The 17448-nt window shown below is 51.8% G+C and overlaps 1 protein-coding gene across 7 annotated transcripts in view; it reads left to right on the top strand.

The window, feature by feature from the left end:
* The window catches only part of OPCML (opioid binding protein/cell adhesion molecule like), a 335600-nt gene that overhangs the window by 21352 nt on the left and 296800 nt on the right, over positions 1–17448 (top strand). For 2 of the 7 annotated variants that reach the window (XM_051812506.1, XM_051812505.1), the window contains one exon: positions 15631–15821. In XM_051812506.1, coding sequence (XP_051668466.1) covers positions 15761–15821 — 61 coding nt within the window. In that variant the 5' untranslated portion in view covers positions 15631–15760. The other 5 variants (XM_051812510.1, XM_051812507.1, XM_051812508.1 and 2 more) reach the window with 5 other exon arrangements.

Here is a 17448-nt window from a genome sequence, read left to right as displayed (position 1 = left end):
AATGGGAGAAGGCAAGAGGAGCAGGGATGTCTGTGGAGAGTTTATCTGCTCACTTAATTAGAGGGGAGATGAGGAGCCAGTGTGGTGACCTCAACCTGGCCACCCCTGAGCCTTTGAAGGGGGGGGGGGGGTTGCTCTGGACTCTGCCACCAACCTCAGCTGCTGCCCCTAGGCAGTTGGCCTAACACTTGAAGAAAGCCAAAATAATTTTAAAAAATCCACGAAGGGGGTGAAAATGGCGAGGGGGAGGCAGGGACGAGGGAGGGACACAAAATACACTCCCTCCCTGACAATCCACATGAGTTTGAAGTCAAAACATTCTGTGCATGTCTGCTTTTTTCTTCCCTCGCCACCTGGTAGCTATTATCAGATGACAATTTATTCCAGGCATCCTCTTGGGAAGAGATTTCACAAGCATCAAGATTTTAAATCCAGAAAGTGCCGTGATTAACATGGTGTGTGCCTGAGCCAGAGCATTTGGCTCCTGGTTCTCACCCCGGGCTGTGCACCTTGTTGCTTGCTGGCTTTGTTTGTGTCCCCCTGGCAAAACCTCAGGGTTTGGCTCTGAGGTTGGAAGTCCAGAAGCCTCTGCTGGCCCTTGAACCAGCTCTCCAGGAAGAATCTCCAGCCACAGCTGGGAGGGAAAAGGACTCTTGAGTTTGGCTGGGAAAAGGTGGTGAAGGTGTGTGCTTGGGCTCTGGGGATGTGCTGCATGAGGAATGTCATCTTTTGTAGCCCCTGGAGGTTTGCAATGCAGATATAAAGTGTTGCTGTAGAGGAGCAGGTACATGGAAGGAGCACCTGTGTTTCCCTGGAAGGAGAGGATTAGGATTCCCTCAGCAACCCTCAACATGGTTGTCTCTGATTCAGGAGTTTATCATCAGGATAAATTGGTGCATCAGGCACTGCCTTTTGTCTTAGCTTTCCCTCTGCCATAGAGGCTTATTAGTCAAATTGTTAACTATCAGAATATTACTCTGCTGCTAATGGCTTAGTAATAGGTGGCACTGGGGTACTGCAACTCCAAAACCCACTGTATCTTATCAGAGAGGAGGGAATTTCCCTGTGTACTGTGGCTTTCTTAGCTTTCTGTCATTAGGGAATTACTGTGCAACCTTCCCACGGTGTAAAACCCCAGCCCAGCTCCTCCTGCAGTCACGCTCTGCCCACCTTGCTTCCCGTGCTCCCTAAAAGTGCCTTCCTGGTGCTGCACCCAGGCGTGACTCACAGGGCCCTGCACACCTCGGTGCCTTTGCCCGACGGTGAAAATAGACTTGTCAGGTTTGGTTTGGTTTGGTTTCCAGCACATGTATTCACAAATAACTTCATTTGATGGCAATGATGGGGAAAGAAAAGCAAATCATCCCGATGATTTTCTGAATGTTATCCAATGATCTATAGAGCTAGTCAGAAATTTAAGAAATAAAAAGGGAAAGAGAAGGGAGGAATTGTGAAGAGTTTGACAAGTATGTCAGTATTTCTTGAACACATTACAGCACATAATTCAATTGGCTTGAGTTTCTACTGTGCTTTGGTGCTGGCTCCTGAGTGCTGAGCAAGGAATGTGCTGTCCATGTTCCCAGCACACAGTAAAACACAGGAAAAATCATGGAGCCTTTGATGACACTCCTAGGGCTCGAGTGGCAGTTTTTGGGGAGGGAGTGAGGGATGTGATCAGATCTATTCAGTCTCAGTTGCCCAAGGGTTGTTCCTCCTGCTCAGTTCTGCTGCCACAGCCGCAAACCCCAGAGTTTACAGGGCTGGGCTTGGTGGGATCTGCGAAATCCAGTGAATGTCCATCCAGATTTACTTCTGTCCTGCTCCCAGGGTGAACCCAGAGCTCCCAAGTGCACTGAGCCCAGCAGGAGGAGTGAGGGCAGGCGTGATGGGGGGTCATTCTCAGCAATCATCCCATGGCTCCGGTGCCTGGGATGTGCTGGAGCTCCTTTCCCCTGCACTGCGGCCGCATTAGAAACCTGCTCAGGTGCCTTTGGCCGCAGGCAGCCTTTGGAGTGCAGATCTAGCCTTCTGCAAGCAGGAGCCAGGCCAAGCAACCCGTGCCTGCTGTATCCCAGAGGAGCCATGCTGGTGGTGGTTTTGTCAGGTATAGAAAGCAGAGGTGCTGGGTAACTTCAGCCAAGGGGCTGCTGTTCCTGTCTCCATCAAACTGCATTTTAGTTTGCTGTTATTTAAAGGGTGGATTTGTTTTGTTGGCAGGCAGGGGGTGAGGGAGCAGTGCCTGTGCAGAGGTGCTGTGTCGCTGCAATGCTGGATTAGGCAGCGTGAAGCAACGAGGGAGAAAATACAAGTAAATAATAACAATAATACAAGCGAAATAAAAATAATAATGCCATAGGAAGATTTAATGCAAATTCCCTTCCCTGTCCTGGCTGTTTGTTTGGTGACCAACTCCTGTGACACGGGCTTTGGTCACGGGGACTGGGGCTCTGAGATGGGACAAGGCACGTGGAGCTGGTTTGGTTGAGCGCCCCAAGAAGCCTAATGCCCTGTCTGAGGGCTCGTCTCCAGGTGCCTGAAGGCATAGTGTGAGACTTTGTCTCTTGTTTAGAGAGCTTTGGCTTTTATAAGTTCAAAAATGAGATGGCAAATTGAATTTATTCATGAGCATGGAGGCTCTCTAGGGTTTCCTCTTTAATTCAGTAGACTGGCTTTAAGGGACTCTGTTTCAGCAGAGAAAGGATGGAATTGGTGCTTTAATCTTTCAAGCTTCCTGTACTGGTGTTCCCCCCTTGCTCCTGACTCCTGCAGAGCCTGTCCCAGAACAGAGATGCCCCTTTGCACGGTTCCCATCCCATGTCCTTGTGCGATGCTGGTTTTTGGGAAAGGCTCCTCTCCCTGCGCAGCGTGTTTGGGAGGACCCATTGGAGGGGCTGCAGCAAAGCCCACCAGAGTATTTGGGTCTGGCAGAGGATGCAGGACCACGTTTCTCCTTCCTCCCCATCCTCTTTGGAGGAAGGGCTGTCCGGGGGAAGCGGTGCCTCCACGCACGGCTGGCTGGCATCTGGCTCCTGCCACGCGCCGTCGGTGCCATCCCAGCAACAGGCTAATGGGTGCCATATGGAATGAGCAGCCAGGCTGGCTGTGGCTCCCACAGGGAGCCCCGAGGGGTTTCCGAGCAGTGACAGGAGCAGTCACAGGCAGAGGGACCTGTTAGTTGCTCTTTCATGGTTCAGCAGGCTCCTGTTTCTACCTAGTGCTCCCCGAGGAGTCCCCGTGGGCTGCAAAGGCTTCTGTGGGCAGGGAAAATGGGGGCTTTGGTGGGATGTGGGGCATCTTTGCACAGGATGAGAGCGTGAATCAGACTTGGAGCCCAAATATCCCCTCCCCAGATTTTGGGAGATGCCCATTTCCCTCCCTTTTTCTTTTGCATTGCTGCTGAATACTGCAGGAGGGAGGGGAGGCAGAGGCTCCCTCAGCCCGTGAAGGCACTTTGGGTTGTTGGTGGTTTTGCCTCATGTTTAACCCAAGAAAGCACCGTGGTTCGTTAAGCTCAGAGGGCTGTGCAGCAGCGCTTGTAAAAAACATGGAAATCAGGTGAATTTTGCTGTGGTTTGGGTTTTGTTACGAGCTGAATGTCAGCCTGGGTTTGTCGTCCCTCTGGGAGCGTCGGGAAGGTGCAACACTAAAATTCATTGCCTGCTGAGCTTGCTGCTGGCGCGTGTGTGCACACCTCGCTCTCAGAGCAAATCTCTGGGGCTGTAAAAGCCCCCTGGAAGGAGGTGATAAACCCCCCGAGGCTCCAGGCAGAGCTGCACCTCCGCAGCTGCTCCTGGGATAATGGGGCTTCCTGACGCACGTCGGGATCTTTACTGGGAAGGTGCCATTGAAGGACAAAGTCTGATGGTGTTTGGATCTTAATGTTTTACAGCTCCCCTGCCTTCGAACAATGCCTAAAAATACAAGTGTATGCAAATTATAAACTAATTTGGATGATGGAGCATGGGAATATTGCTCGTACTCCCCAAGCATGGCATTTCCAATCATATCTTCGTTTCATTTTTAAGCAAAGAAATCATAATCCTGACATGTTTATCATTCAGTGCCTGCACCAATTATCTCTTTGGGTTCATTCTATAGTTCATAGAACTGATAGATTATGATCATGTTGTTAGGAGAATTGTGCAGTCATTATTCCTCCAGCTGGAGGAGAAGTTGAAAAACAATTATGAAGAATGATTCTCCTTTGGATTGCTTTTGGAGTTCATGAAATAGGCAAGTTCCCATAACCAGGGGCCACGAACTGCAAGGCTGCAGCCACTGGTGGGTTTGAACTCTGGTGATCCAAACCGGATGACCTGCAATGCTCATTTTCTCCTGCAAGCTCCTGTTGTAGTTATTATTTTTTCATGGCTTGGTATCAGAGAGATGAATGCTATTGGCTGCACAAGGGCTGAAACTCTGAATGAGAATTTCCAGTTTAATTACAGCGCAGGGTGGTGGTGATGCACCAGCGCTCACCTTTTGGGTTAGAAACTGAGACTCAGGGCTGTGCATCCAAATAGCACAACATTGCCATCCACATGTAGTTGTGACTCGAAACTGGATGAAGTGAGATTCCCTCAAATTAAGCATTGTTTTCTTTTAAGGTCCTTAATGAGTCTCAAGGGATTGTGACCCTCCCAGAGAAAATATTTGCGGGCGATGCTTCTAAAGGAGTCCTCTGGGAATTTGGGAGTTGAAGGAAGCATGCTCCTGGGGGAGAGCTTTCCTTTGATCCCCAGAAGGAGCTCTCTAATCTCATCCATAAACACACTTGGGCAGCTCGAGGGTGATTTGGCAGCCTTCCTCCTGTGATTGATCGTCCCCAGAGGAACACGCTGCCTTTCCTCTCCTCCCTTGCCCCAGTTCTCTGTGCACACTATTGAATTTTCAAGTTACTTGACCAGAAGGCAACAGAACCAGAAAAACAAATGTCTTGTCAAGGCATAATTCCCATGCAAGGATTTTGCCTCCTTGTCTCTCCAGGGCTTTCCTTTCCCTCCTCATCTCCCAGCTGGTGTTTAGGACATGAGCAAAGGGCTTTACCCAGAGCCTTGTCTGCATCTGTGCTTATCCAATTTGGGACTGGATGAAACTCCCTCTCTCCCAGGGCTTGTTTTGCCTTCTCAGAGTGGTCAATACAAATGTTTGAGCAGATCTATTTATTTAGGATTGTACCCTGTCAATATTTATGTAGCCTGTAGCTGGCTGGGTATTCCAGATCAGTGTGGGGAGTGACTGACGGGCAGAATTAACTCTCCAGATGTGAAATGTTCTGTGCTGGGGAAGGAGGGAGCAGCATTTGAGGGTGTTTAGTGATTTTGCAGAGCCTTGGAGTGGCAACCCTCCTCCCTGCTCTGATCACACTTCCCTCCTCCTGCTTTGAACTCCTTCTTTTTCCCTATCCATCTCCACTCTGGAGGGCTCAGATTTTCCTTTGGGGCAGGGAGAGGACCATGACCAGAAGGTCAAGTGCTTGCTATGAGACCCTCAGTTCCTTCTGGGAACAAATCTTGCTTCTGCTGTTAGTTATCCGCTTAGATTACATGACCCATAGCAGAGAACCCTCAATTAGGTTATTCAGGTGCTGCAGACCAAGGGAAAAAGGATAAATCTCCTTAAACTAAGCTCATGCTTTAATACAGAACCTGTTCTTATATGCTCAAGCTGGGCAGTGGTGCCAAGAGTCCTTAAACCTTGGGAGGAAAGATGGAGAAACCAGCATTACTATTTATTATTTTTGAACACCAAGTTCCCGGACTTAACAGGCTCCCCATAGCTCTCTGCTTGCTGGCATTTGGTGGATGAATAAACACACTTTATTCCTTTATAAAGGGGAAAGGCTGTTTACAAGTTTTAAACCAGAATGGAAATGCTGTTTTCTGTCAGAAGTGTTTTGTGAACAATAACGAAATAATATTTAAAAAGTACTTGAATCATTCCTTTCAAATGAAAAACTGAAGGACTGGGGAGAATATTAAATGCACACAAACCCGAGGTATTAAATGCTTATTAATGAACTAAGAGAAAAATGAAATGCAACTGAAAGCAGACTTTTAGGCTTGGCACCAAAACTTTTGTCAAGTCGGTGCCAGGTCTCCATGGGAGATGGTCATATCTTCATTTAAAAAACAAATAAAGCCACAAAATGTGTCTCTGTGGAAAAATAAGCCCTGGGGCTTCCAGATCTGAAGTGATGTCGTATTAATGGTGGTCAGGGGGAACTCTTTCTGGGCAGAAAACACCTGAAGGGTTGGCTCTGAGGTTCTTGCATCTTCCTCTGTGGTCGTTGTGACATTGATGTGCTCAAGTGCTGCTAATTGTGCTTGGCATCGCTTTTCTCCAAGGGTGTTTGACTACTTTTTTTAATACTAGACAGTAACAAGGGTAATATTTCTGGTGGCTTCTCCTTTTCCTTTTAATTACTGCAGCAAGGGTACAAAAAGCTTTTAAAAACAGGTTCTCTGGCAGCACAGGATGAGTCAGAGCAAGACTTGCTTGTCTTGAAGAGCAGGTCCAAGGAGAGCGCCGGACACGTTTCCGATTACTTCATGGCCAAACCCATTACAAAATAAAAATATTTCCAAGTGCCAGAGGAGGGAGCCAGCAAAACACAGGAAATCGGAAGGTTTCTGCTTTTTTTAAATGTCTCTTTTCCTAATGAAATCAGAATAAATTGAGCAGAGCAGCACCGAACTTTGCTGTCGCTTGGGAAGGAGTTGATAAAAGCGGTGTCAGTGTCTGACTGATGAGTTGGAAGCACTCACTTTAAAAATCAAATGCTTGTGACTTTTTATCTTAGAGGACAGAGCTTTCCAATCTCTGCTCTGCCCATCTGCTTCAGTTAACTTTTTTGCAGTAACCTCAGGGGTTATTTTAGGTCTCTGGTCTTTTCTCTGCTCTTACAGCATGGAGTTATCCATGAGGATAACTTGGGAGTTTTGCCTTAATGATGCTTGTCAGGGCCTGTCACTGCTCACCCCACAAAGCAGAGATGGGTTTTCCTGATGGACTCTTAAATGGGGCCAAGATGCAGAGTGGTATCACAGAATTATTTGGGTTGCAGGGGACCTCAAAGCCCACCTCGTTCCACCCCCTGCCACGGGCAGGGACACCTTCCACTAGACCAGGTTGTTCCAAGCTGGCTTTGAACTCTTCCAGGGATGGGGAGTCCACATGCCCCATGCTGGCTGCACCAACAGCTCCTCTTGCTCCTGCTGCTCCCTGGAAAGAGGAATAAGGGAGGGGATAAGTCTGGCACGGAGCTGTCCTGCTGCAGCATCCCTTGCCACATGGGTTTGCGTGGCAGGACGTGCCGGGGTGCAGCTCCTCGCTGCCATGGGGAATGGGGGGACCACAGTGCCGCCTGGAAAAGCTGGGGGAGGCAGGGAAAAGGACATCTGTGAGATGCCGGAGGCGTCTCTCCACCCCGCAGCGTTGCTGTCGGAGTCAGGGATGCAGCGGGAGAGACGGAGAGAGCTGCGCTCTGCCCTGGGCGAGGCAGGCCTTGCTCTGAGGTGGTTGGCCCAAAATGTTGGGGTGCAGGCCCCAAAACTCCTTTGCAGTGTGTGGGATGGGCGGGAGCTGCCATTTTCGGGCCTTGCCTCTCGATTTACTCGCGCTCCATCCCTCCCGTGCAGATTCCCGCTCCCCGCCGGCTCCTCTTGCAAAATGCCTGCGCCGCATATGAAATGGAGGAGATAAAATTACAGGATCTGAAAATTGGCCGGGCTCGGTGCAATATATAACATAACAGATGGTACTACATGATGCCTCTGAAATATCTGTGCAATAGCATTTTAAGAAACTGATATAACTGATCAGGCAGCATATGGAAAATCCTTTCTGTGCTGCACGAGGGTGCAGTGCCCCCTCTCCCGGCACCTGCTCTCCCTCCCCAGATTAGGGGTGATGAGCATCTCCCATCTTTAATAGGAGATGTTCTCATCACAACTCTGGGACAGGGCCCAAAGGAAATACAGTTGTTTTCATCCAGGAGCAAAGTGAGGACATGGTGGTTTGGTGGCTTCTTCACAACCTCCAGGATGTCCTTTCCCTGGGAACATCCCAAGGATGGAGCTATTTGCACAGAGTTTGTCACCACCCAGCCTCCCTTCTCCTGCTCCTGGTTGAAAATGGGATCTTGGTCACATATTTTCCACCTCCTAGTGCCTTATGCAGAGGGAAGTGGGTTTGTGGGTGCTACCTGGAGCAGACAGAGCACCAGAACGCTCCCAGAAGCTGCTCCTGGTTGAGGGGAAGGACGTCTCTCATCCCCTTGTTGGGGGTCTCCAGCTGGACTTGGTGCTGCTGCCCTTTGAGCCCTCCCAATTCATCCAATTTCTGATGCACCTCGTGTGCTCATCTTTCCCAAGCTGTCCATGGGCAGCCTCTTGCCTTGTGCACATCTAAAGTCTCTCCTGCCTATTTGCTATTCCCTGCTCCTCTTGCTGGCCTGCTGCCCATCTTCCTGGCCTCATCTGTGGGTTGACCCCTCTGTCAGAGGTCTAACAGAGAGGACAATATTTTCTCTCCTCGAGGCTCAGCTCATATTCTTTAAGGTGCTTCAGGGTCAGGGGATGAAAGGCTCCTTGCTGCTTCTGCAATGAGTCCAAGTGGAGCTAAGAATAGATCTATAAACAAGTCGGCAGGGAAGGTTTCCTCGGAGAACCTCCCTGGACTCTCGGAGTATGTCAGTGCTGGAGTCACATTCAAAGGACACGTGGACCCTGCTGAGCCCTCAGTCTGTGGGGTGCCTGGCTTTGCAGTGGGGCTCCAGGCAAATCTTCTCCCAACTTGCAGGTTGGTTTTGGTTCCAAGGAGAAGCGTTAGGGTTGGACACCTCACAGCCGAGGGAGGAGAGGGAGTACTGCATCCCATGGTGGGTGGTGCTGCAGGAAGCAGCTGGTGGGCCCTTGTTGGCATCGGGGGTGATGAAACCAACTCCTTCTCCCAACCCATGTCTCGCTGGGTGCCTTGGGAGAGGAGTGAGGGCGGGGACGAGCTGCACGCCTGGGATTTTTGCCGGCACGTGAGCTGCTCTGGCAGGAGGCACCACGCTTGGATGCTGCCCACGCTCGTGCAGAGAGGTATTTAGAGCTGTCAGTCTAGCGTGCTGTCTGTCTGTCCACCCACCCAGGGATCTATAAAAATCCAGGGTGTATTAAATGTCTGTGAGGGCCCTGCTGCCGAGACCATGGCTCCTGATGCAGTTTGCTGTCCCGGATCCCCGTGTCCAGGCGGAGGGAGTTGGGATCAGAGTCTGAAATGTGCAGCTTGGTCCTCGTTTCTGGAGTAATCTACATAAAAGCTGCAAGTGGGAATCTTGCAGAAAGCAGACTTCCCTCCTTTGTCTTTCCTGACTTTGTCCTCTCTGTTATCTTGACGGCTTCTGCTTGCTGCTGTGTTGCTCTTTAATCTGGAGCCCTCTGTTCTTACCTGAGCTACAGAGGCTTGACGAGGAAAGCCACTGAACTCGGAGAAAAATGAAAAGGAGCAAAGCTTAAAAAAATGTTTTCTTTCTCTCTCGCTCTTAAAAAAATAAAAAGAACAGAAAATCCAACCCCCAGCAGCACACAGCCAGTGAGCAATGCCTGAGTTTATCCTTGAACCATCTCCTGCTTATGGATCAGGGATGCATCATTTCTACCTTGTTTTCTTTCCTTTTCCCCCGATGTTCAGTCGTTTTGATCAAAGGGAGGCAGACAAAAAAAACCTCTTCGTTTCCAACCCATTGACTGGGAGAAGGGAATCCTGCCCTGGTGCTGGCGAGAGTGTGTTCAGAGCTGATGGGATGGGGAGCCAGGAGCAGTGGGGTGTGTGTGGAGATCGGGGGTGGTACAGAAGGAATTTGATGTCTGCGTGGAGATAATGTTTTGTACACGACAACAAGGGATAATTACTATGATCAAAGATCTGTGTGAGGGTATCTTGTGTTTCATCACTCCCTGGCACGGGCCCATCCTCCTGACGGCTGAGGAGGGGAGCAAACTCCCTCACAGGCTTTTCCCACCAGCCTTCTTCCCATGAGGATTTCTCCAGGAGATGGGGTGCTCTGGGGGATGGGTGTTTTGGTTTTTGGGGGGGTGTCTGGGAGTACCTGGGGGTGTACAGGAGGTTGGGCTCTTCTCAGGAGTGCCCAGAGAGGGCACGAGGCAACGGACACAAATTACGGTACAAGAAATTCTCTTTAAATGTAACGAAGCTGTTTTAGGGAAGTGGTGCTCAAGCACTGGAATAGGTTGCCCAGGGACCTCGGGGGGGTGTCCCGACCTCATGGTGCTGCCATGTTTGCCACTGCTCACAGGGAGCCTTTGGAGGTGCCTCATCCAGCACACGACTGTAATGATTCTTGACGGGAATTAGTACCCTGTCCATCTGGCCCCGTTCTGCCATCTAACAAGACGAGATAAGTGCACTTAACAACACACCAGCTCTTGTTCAGGCCCCTTCTTCCCAAGCCAGAATCAATAGCAGGTCTCTCCAGCTTTTAGAGACTTAGATCCCATCTTTTCATCTCCCTCTCACTCATTTTTCCCAAGCAGCATGAGCTTGATTTTTCTTTTTTTTCCACGCTGCAGAAATTTTCCCGTTCTGCCTTTCATGTGAACCCGCCCAGCCAGGGCTGCAGCTTGTGCACCAGATAAGAAACCACACCGTGCTGGGGTCTCCTGTCCCCACCTCCAGCTCCTTCCCAGTTCCGAGCTCTCCCGCAGCCCGACTTTATCTTCAAAGTGCTTTACAAACGCTAATTAATCCCCCCAGCACCCCGCCGTGGTGGGTGATGGAGAGCTGTTCACCCTCACCCACTCCTGCCAGCACCCCAATTTCCCTCCCTGGGTTTCTCTCCCCTGGAGCATCCCTGTTTGCTGGGTTTGCTTGCCCTGGTTTTGAGGATGTTCTCCCCAGGGAAGGGGGCAGCAGGACAGTTGGTGTCTGTGTCACAATGGTTGGGGACTCGTGTGGAAGGAGCCTGAGTGATGGCAATGCAAACCTCAAGAGGTGAGCAGTGCTACCTGCTTCTCCCTTGGCTTTTCCTGCTAATTTAGTTGCCTTGTCCAGCTTAATCGTTCTCAATTTGCCTTCCCCATGGAGCTGTGTGGGTGCTGCTGGCCCAGCCTGGGGTAATTCACTGTAGGGATGAAGCACCACTTTGGGGGAGGATGGTCAGGTGGTCCTGATGCTCTCCATGCAGAGGTTGGGGAGGCTGGTGCTTCATTTGTAGAATCACTGAATGGTTTGGGTTGGAAGGGACCTTAAATAGCTCATTCTAACTCCCTGCCATGGGCAGGGACACCTTCCACTGCACCAGGTTGCTCCAAGCCCCATCCAGCCTGTTTATTCCTGAAGGAGCTTTGAGTTCAGAGAGTCTTAAAAAAAAAAAAAAAAAGGAAAAGGAAAAAAAAGAAAAAAAAAGCTTTTTTTTTTTTCTCTACTTGCACGAAATGCAAATCAATAGCTGTTGTATTCACATTCTAACAAGATGTCAAGGAGAAAAGGGTAGCCTTTCATTCAGCACAGCACACACACACACACACACACCCCGAGGGAGGGGACAGGAAGGAGGGAGGGGGGCGGGAGGAGGTTGTGGGGGCTGCTGGGGCGGGCACTGCAGAGAGGGCAGGGGGTGAAACCACAGGCACGGCTGGTTTGGGGTACTTTCTGTTCCCCTGGAGCCGTCTGCCACCCATCCTGCCCACCCCAACCCTCCTGCACCCCTTCCTGCCCACCACCACAACCTTCCTGCACCCCATCCTGCCCACCACAGCCCTCCTGCCACCCATCCTTCCCATCTCAACCCTCCTTCACCCCCCCTTCCTCCCCATCACAACCCTCCTGCACCCCTTCCTGCGCATCACAACCCTCCTGCACCCCTTCCTGCCCACCACAGCCCTCTTGCACCCCTTCCTGCCCAGCCCAACCTTCCTGCTTCCCTTCCTGGCCATCCCAACCCTCCTGCACCCCTTCCTGGCCATCCCAACCCTCCTGCACCCCATCCTCCCCATCCTAGCCCGCCTGCACCCTTTCTTGCCCACCACAATCCTCCTGCTTCCCCTCCTGCCCACCCCAGCCCTCCTGCTTCCCTTCCTGCTCACCACAGTCTGAGGGGAGCAGACACCCATCAGGGCAGCACTGGGGCTCCTTGCAAAGCCCCAGCCCTGTGGAGAGGTGCCATCCAGTTCCCTTGGACTGGTCTGGGTTAGGGGGCTCCGTGGAGGTGGGTGCACAGGCTGTGGGATGCTGGGTTTGGGAAGGAGGGTGGGCAGGTGGCCAGGACAAGGGCTGTGGCCTCGGGGCCCGGAGGAGCAGGGAGACAGAGCTGTGTGTGCGTGGTCATGCAGGACTCTGTGGAGGGATCACGTCCACCAGCTGGGATCACCCCAGGGGAGGCTGCTTTGGTGCCTGGGACCTGGGGGGGCGTGGCTGGACATCACGATGGAGCATCTGTGATGGGAGCAGGGCTGCTCCTCGCCCTGTGCTCCTGCTTCTGGGGTGCTCTGCCCCCCTCTCCCTGGCTGCACAAGGAGAGGGTGAGGAAACCTCTGCTTCGCTGGAAATGTGTTATTTCCCCCAGAGACTAGTCTGGTCCCAGATGTGAATATGCATTGAGACAGCTGGGGAAAAAAACCTCTCAAAATACACACAAAAATCATGTCTAAATGTGCCCAGCGGACCATAATGTCTCCTCTCAGATCGGGTGCTGCCTGTCAAATCTAAATATGCATTTTAGATTCTCTGCTTGATACTGAAAAGCAAACAACCCCAAATATCCCAGAAAAGCTCCACCAGCTAAATACATATTTATACACCTTTTTATTATGTGTCTTGGAAATCAAACAAACGAAACAGGCCAGTGGCTGGTCAGTCCTGCAAAGCTGGTGAGCAGTGAGGGATTTGTTTGCCTGATCAAAGCACGTTTGTTCCCATTTTGCAGATGGGAAGGTAAAGGCATCAATGCACCAAAGGTCTGGTCCGAGGTCACCCTCAGACCTGCACTTGGCAATTTGGGTGCCAGCCTAATTGGCCAAAATAGATGTAAGGAGAGCAGCTAAGTGTGTGCTGGATTTGGGTAATAATCATTGCCAGGTGAAAAAAGGAAAAAAAAAAAAAAAGCATATGGGAAAAACTGTGGTGGGAGGGGAAAAAAAAGTAAGAATGTGTTGTTTTGAAATTTACCCAAATATAGCTTTTCAACTCAGGTTTTGAAAGCAGAGCAACATGTTTGTTCTGAGTCCATCAAACATTTCTGTTAATTAGAAATGATTTCTTTGTTCGTTTCCTTTAGTTTCTCTGGGATAACTTTATTTCTTTATGCCTTGGGTGGATTCAGAGCTCGCTGTGTGGGTTTGGGAGAACGAGCTGCAGCCAGAGGGTTCAGCTGAGCCCCAGAGCTGCTCAGTCCCCTCAGGGCACAGATGTCCCTGCCCTGGGCTGGCCTTGAAGGATGCAGCCACATGCCTCGCAGCCCTGGGAAATCCCAAATGCTTTCTTGCAGCTGTTTTCCCAAAATACTTATGAAGCAAAGGATAAATTCACTTGATGGCGGTTGTTGGGGTGTCAATTAAAGGGAGATTCAGGACAGAAATATCCCATCCTCATCTCAAGCTGAGGGAGACACTGGGCTTGTTGGTTTTTGCTCAGTGCTTGTGCAAAAATCAGATGATTTAGCTCTTTCTGAGGTCAGGGTTACTGCAAACAACATAACTTTTAAAGGAGCACAGTCCTTAGTCATGTTTCCTTCAGCATATTCCTAAAGATGCAGGTGATGGGACAGCAGATATTGTGGGAATATGGTTGAGTTAAAACTTGTAGTTCAGTCATACAGAGCAGAAAATGAAGAGCCATTAGTGGCTAAAAGCTGGAGAACGTTTGTCCTGGTGGTGTGTTCTTGGCTTCCATCCCTTGCTGGGCGAGGGAACTCCTTCCAGAGCATGATGGATGTGGCTTTGTGCACCAAACCCACTATTCCTGCTCCTTCTGGTGCTGCTTTGAATGGAGATAATGCAGGATAAGAGGGATGTGCATGGAGGGGGATGTGGTGGCCGTCTCTGTGATTAGTCTGCGTTGAGCTGAAACAAGTAGGGGAGAGAAATGGGGGAAAGAAAGACAGGAAGGAGGGGGAATGATCAGGGTTTTGTGGCTGGATTTGGATGCCAGGTGTTTGGTGGCTGCTCTGGTCCCAGGTCTGTAGCAGGCTGGGGGAATTAATGTGTGGATGCATCATCCTTTGGGATTTGTGCACACCCAGTGCAGAGTGTCCCTTATCCAGACACTCCCTGTGATGATGGTTTAATGCAAAAAGGGGTCTTGAGGGAAAAGAATCCAGGAAAGTGGTGTGTCCTGGGCATCCAGGGATGGTGAGAGCATGCCCAGGTAGAATGGCACAGACACTAAGATGAGGAGCAGATGAAACCCTGGGATGTGGAGGAGTTTGTGGCCGCTGGTGCCAAAAAGCTGTGGTGGGTTAGCTGGAAGTCCAAAGTATTGGGCTGAAAGTGCTCTTGGGCTGGCCTGGAACTTAAAAAAAAGACCTTGAGCCCTGAGTTGGTGGGGAAAGAGATTGTTTTGAACAAAACCCAACATATTACTTTAAGCGTTAAAAAATGCTTAGAGTTTAACACAGTGAGTGCAAAATAAGTAAATGAATGCAAAATAAGAAGCATCTTTTTGTTTACAAAATGTCAAAAATAAGTGCTGTTTCTTTGGGAAGCTTACCTTTGCAACCTGTTTTTGTTTTTGTTTCTATTGGCAATGCAGCAAACTCAAGCCCTTGCTGGCAAATGCTTTGATGTGGGGTGGCCATGGGAGGAAGGGACATGGCAGGGGCAGCTGTTGATGCCCTGCACTGGGGGATGCTCAGGGCTCAGCAGGGGCGTGGTAACGTGCCAAGGGGAGATCTGGGGGACAGGAGGGATTGTGGGGAAAACTGTGGCCGACTGGAAGGAGAACCTGAGGAAAACTCCTTGGCCTGGGTGGGAACAGGACGATGTCAAGTTAGGGGGTCTGCTCAGGTAGGAGCAGGTACCCTGAGCTCGACATCTTTTGGGGGCTCTGTGAGCTGCTGAAGGGAAAATATGTCTCTGGTTGGGATGCACAGGCAAGATTGCTTCTCGGCTTCAGAGATTTTGTGCGAAAAACACCCACTCATGCTAAAAAGCTTGGATTGCTCCCTGGTTTGCCTCGCAGCAGCAGGCAGAGCTGCTGGTGCCTTCCCAGGGAGGGGAGCAGAGAGCAGGGTGAGCCTGGGGCTGCCCCACCACTCGGCTCCAGCGTGGGGGACAAAAAATTCCGCTTTGCAGGCGGCTGGTGCAGGAGGAGTCGGTGGGACTGTGCCTGTCCCCGTGCAGGGCTGCTCCCTCCATCCCGGGCACCAGCTGGTGCTGGGAGGGATGCTCGGGGGGTCGATGCCTGCATTTAACTCCCTGGCTGCGGAGTGAAACCCGCAGAAGAGCAAGTGTGCGTGTGTCAGTCAGCATCCTGAACCAATGGGTGCCTGGTAGGAGGTCTGCGCTCCCTGTGCACGCACGGAGCCTGGTGCTCCTTCTGCTAGTTGTGTGTGTGTGTGTGTGCGTGTGCAAGGGGAAAGCAGAGACACTGACTGCCTGCTCCCGTCTCTCTCTCTCTCTCCAGCTCACTAACTCAGTCTCCCTCCCTCTGCAAACATTGGATTTAAACCTGCTCAGAATTCAGCGCAGACGGAAGCAGCGGCGGCAGCAGCAAGCAGCAAGCAAATCAGCCGCTCGCCTACCGCAGCTCCAAGATGTACCATCCTGCCTGCTGGATCGTCTTCACGGCCACCACTGCCCTGCTCTTCATCCCAGGTAGCGCGAAGAGCTTTTTCTCCGGCGGATGGGGGGGCTGTGGGCTCGCAGGGTGGGAAAGCCGAGCGGGGTGTGCGCGGGGGACCCGGACTTGGTGCCCATTGCGCACGGGCGCGCACACGCAGCCAGGCAGCGAGTTGCTCTGCAGCAGGGAATTGCCCAGGGCTCACAGTGAGGGGGTTTTTAGAGAGCCGTGCTGGACCCCCAGGTGGGCAACGAGCCGCTGGTACCCGAGCAGTGCCGGTCCCTGCAGCTGGGATCGCACAGCTGGGCAGGGTCCGTCCCCTCGGCTCTAAATGGTGGGGTCACGCAGTTTTTTCTCCCTTCAGAGTTGGGCACCTGCTGTGCCCTCTCTCGTTTGAGAGCTGTCACGCTGTTCCCTGCGCTTCCCTGCTTCCTGCCGGGCAGACTCGGGTGCCGACCCCTCGCCCGCTTTTGCAAAGTGAAAATGGACCCCCCCGCCCCGATCTGGGCACCCGGGGGGACCGTGTGGGCGCCGCAACCTCCACGAGCCGAGCAGGTGGCTCCCGAAATGGGGGTTGGCCTCGTCCCCGTGGCTTGCCGGGGGAGGATGAAGGGGGAGATGCCGGGGTTGGACCCAGTGCCGGCTCCGTGCTGGTGCTCGCGGGGCAGCGAGCGCAGCCCTGCGCTGCATCCTCGGGAGGGCGGTGGGGGAGGACGAGGAGCTGAACGCCGGGGGGAGGAAGTCACCGGGGTATTTTTGATGATGATGATGATGATGTGCACTTTTAGCAGCTGAAAAGATTGCTGTCCCTGTGCAAGCAGATGGGGAATGGGCGGCCAGGCTCGGATCTGATCTTAACCCAACATGTGTTTTTCCTGACTGCCGGCGAGAATTCTGTTGGGCTCGGGAGGGCAGGGAGAGGCACGGCTGGAATTTCAGCAGCTTCCCGTGGTTTAGTTCCAGCGCTTTGCTGTGCGGGGTTGGTGTGTGTGGCTGGGGAGAGGCTGGCTCTGTCACAGCTGGAAAGCAGCCCTTTCCACAACTGTGCTGAACACGAGGGCTAAAACTTGCTTGTGGAGGCTTCTGCCATGGGACCATCCACATCCTGCTGTCACGCTGCAGCTGGAGTGATCAGCGGCTACAGGGGTCCCTGGCCTGGGGCTGGGTGCCACTGATGGTCTGTGGGATTGCAGGGGGATGGGATGTGTGGTAGCCCTGGGGTCAGTGCTGTTCCCTGGGGAGAGCATTGGCTGGTTGGCTGGCAGGGAGGACCCCTGACAGCAGAGCCTCGAGCTCCTCAGCAGCACCTGAAACCAAAATGGTGCACTTATAGTTTAGCACGTGAGCACGAGGATGAATAATAGTGTGACTGCTGCGAGAGCTGCCTGAATTTTGTGAATGCAAAGGGGGTTTTTTATTGAAAATAAGCTCTTGAGCAAGATAGGGGACAGAGCAAGATTGGTGTGGGGGCAGATGTGCCTCACCAGCACTGAGCTGAGTAGAGCCTTGGCTCTTTCACGACGTTCTCTGGGCTGAAATTGCAAAGAAGTGGATGGAAGGCAGCCGTGCAGGCCAAGTGGGAGGATGTGTGACACTTGATGGGCTGTCATCAAGATGTCCTTAAGCTGCAGGGGCTGGCAGGGACCTGACACGGCACATTTG

This window comes from Manacus candei, unplaced genomic scaffold, assembly GCF_025592945.1.
Source record: "Manacus candei isolate 608988 ecotype Guabito, Panama unplaced genomic scaffold, ASM2559294v1 h1tg000086l, whole genome shotgun sequence".
NCBI classification, from domain to species: Eukaryota; Metazoa; Chordata; class Aves; order Passeriformes; family Pipridae; genus Manacus; species Manacus candei.
This window is presented reverse-complemented; position numbering and strand designations above follow the sequence as displayed.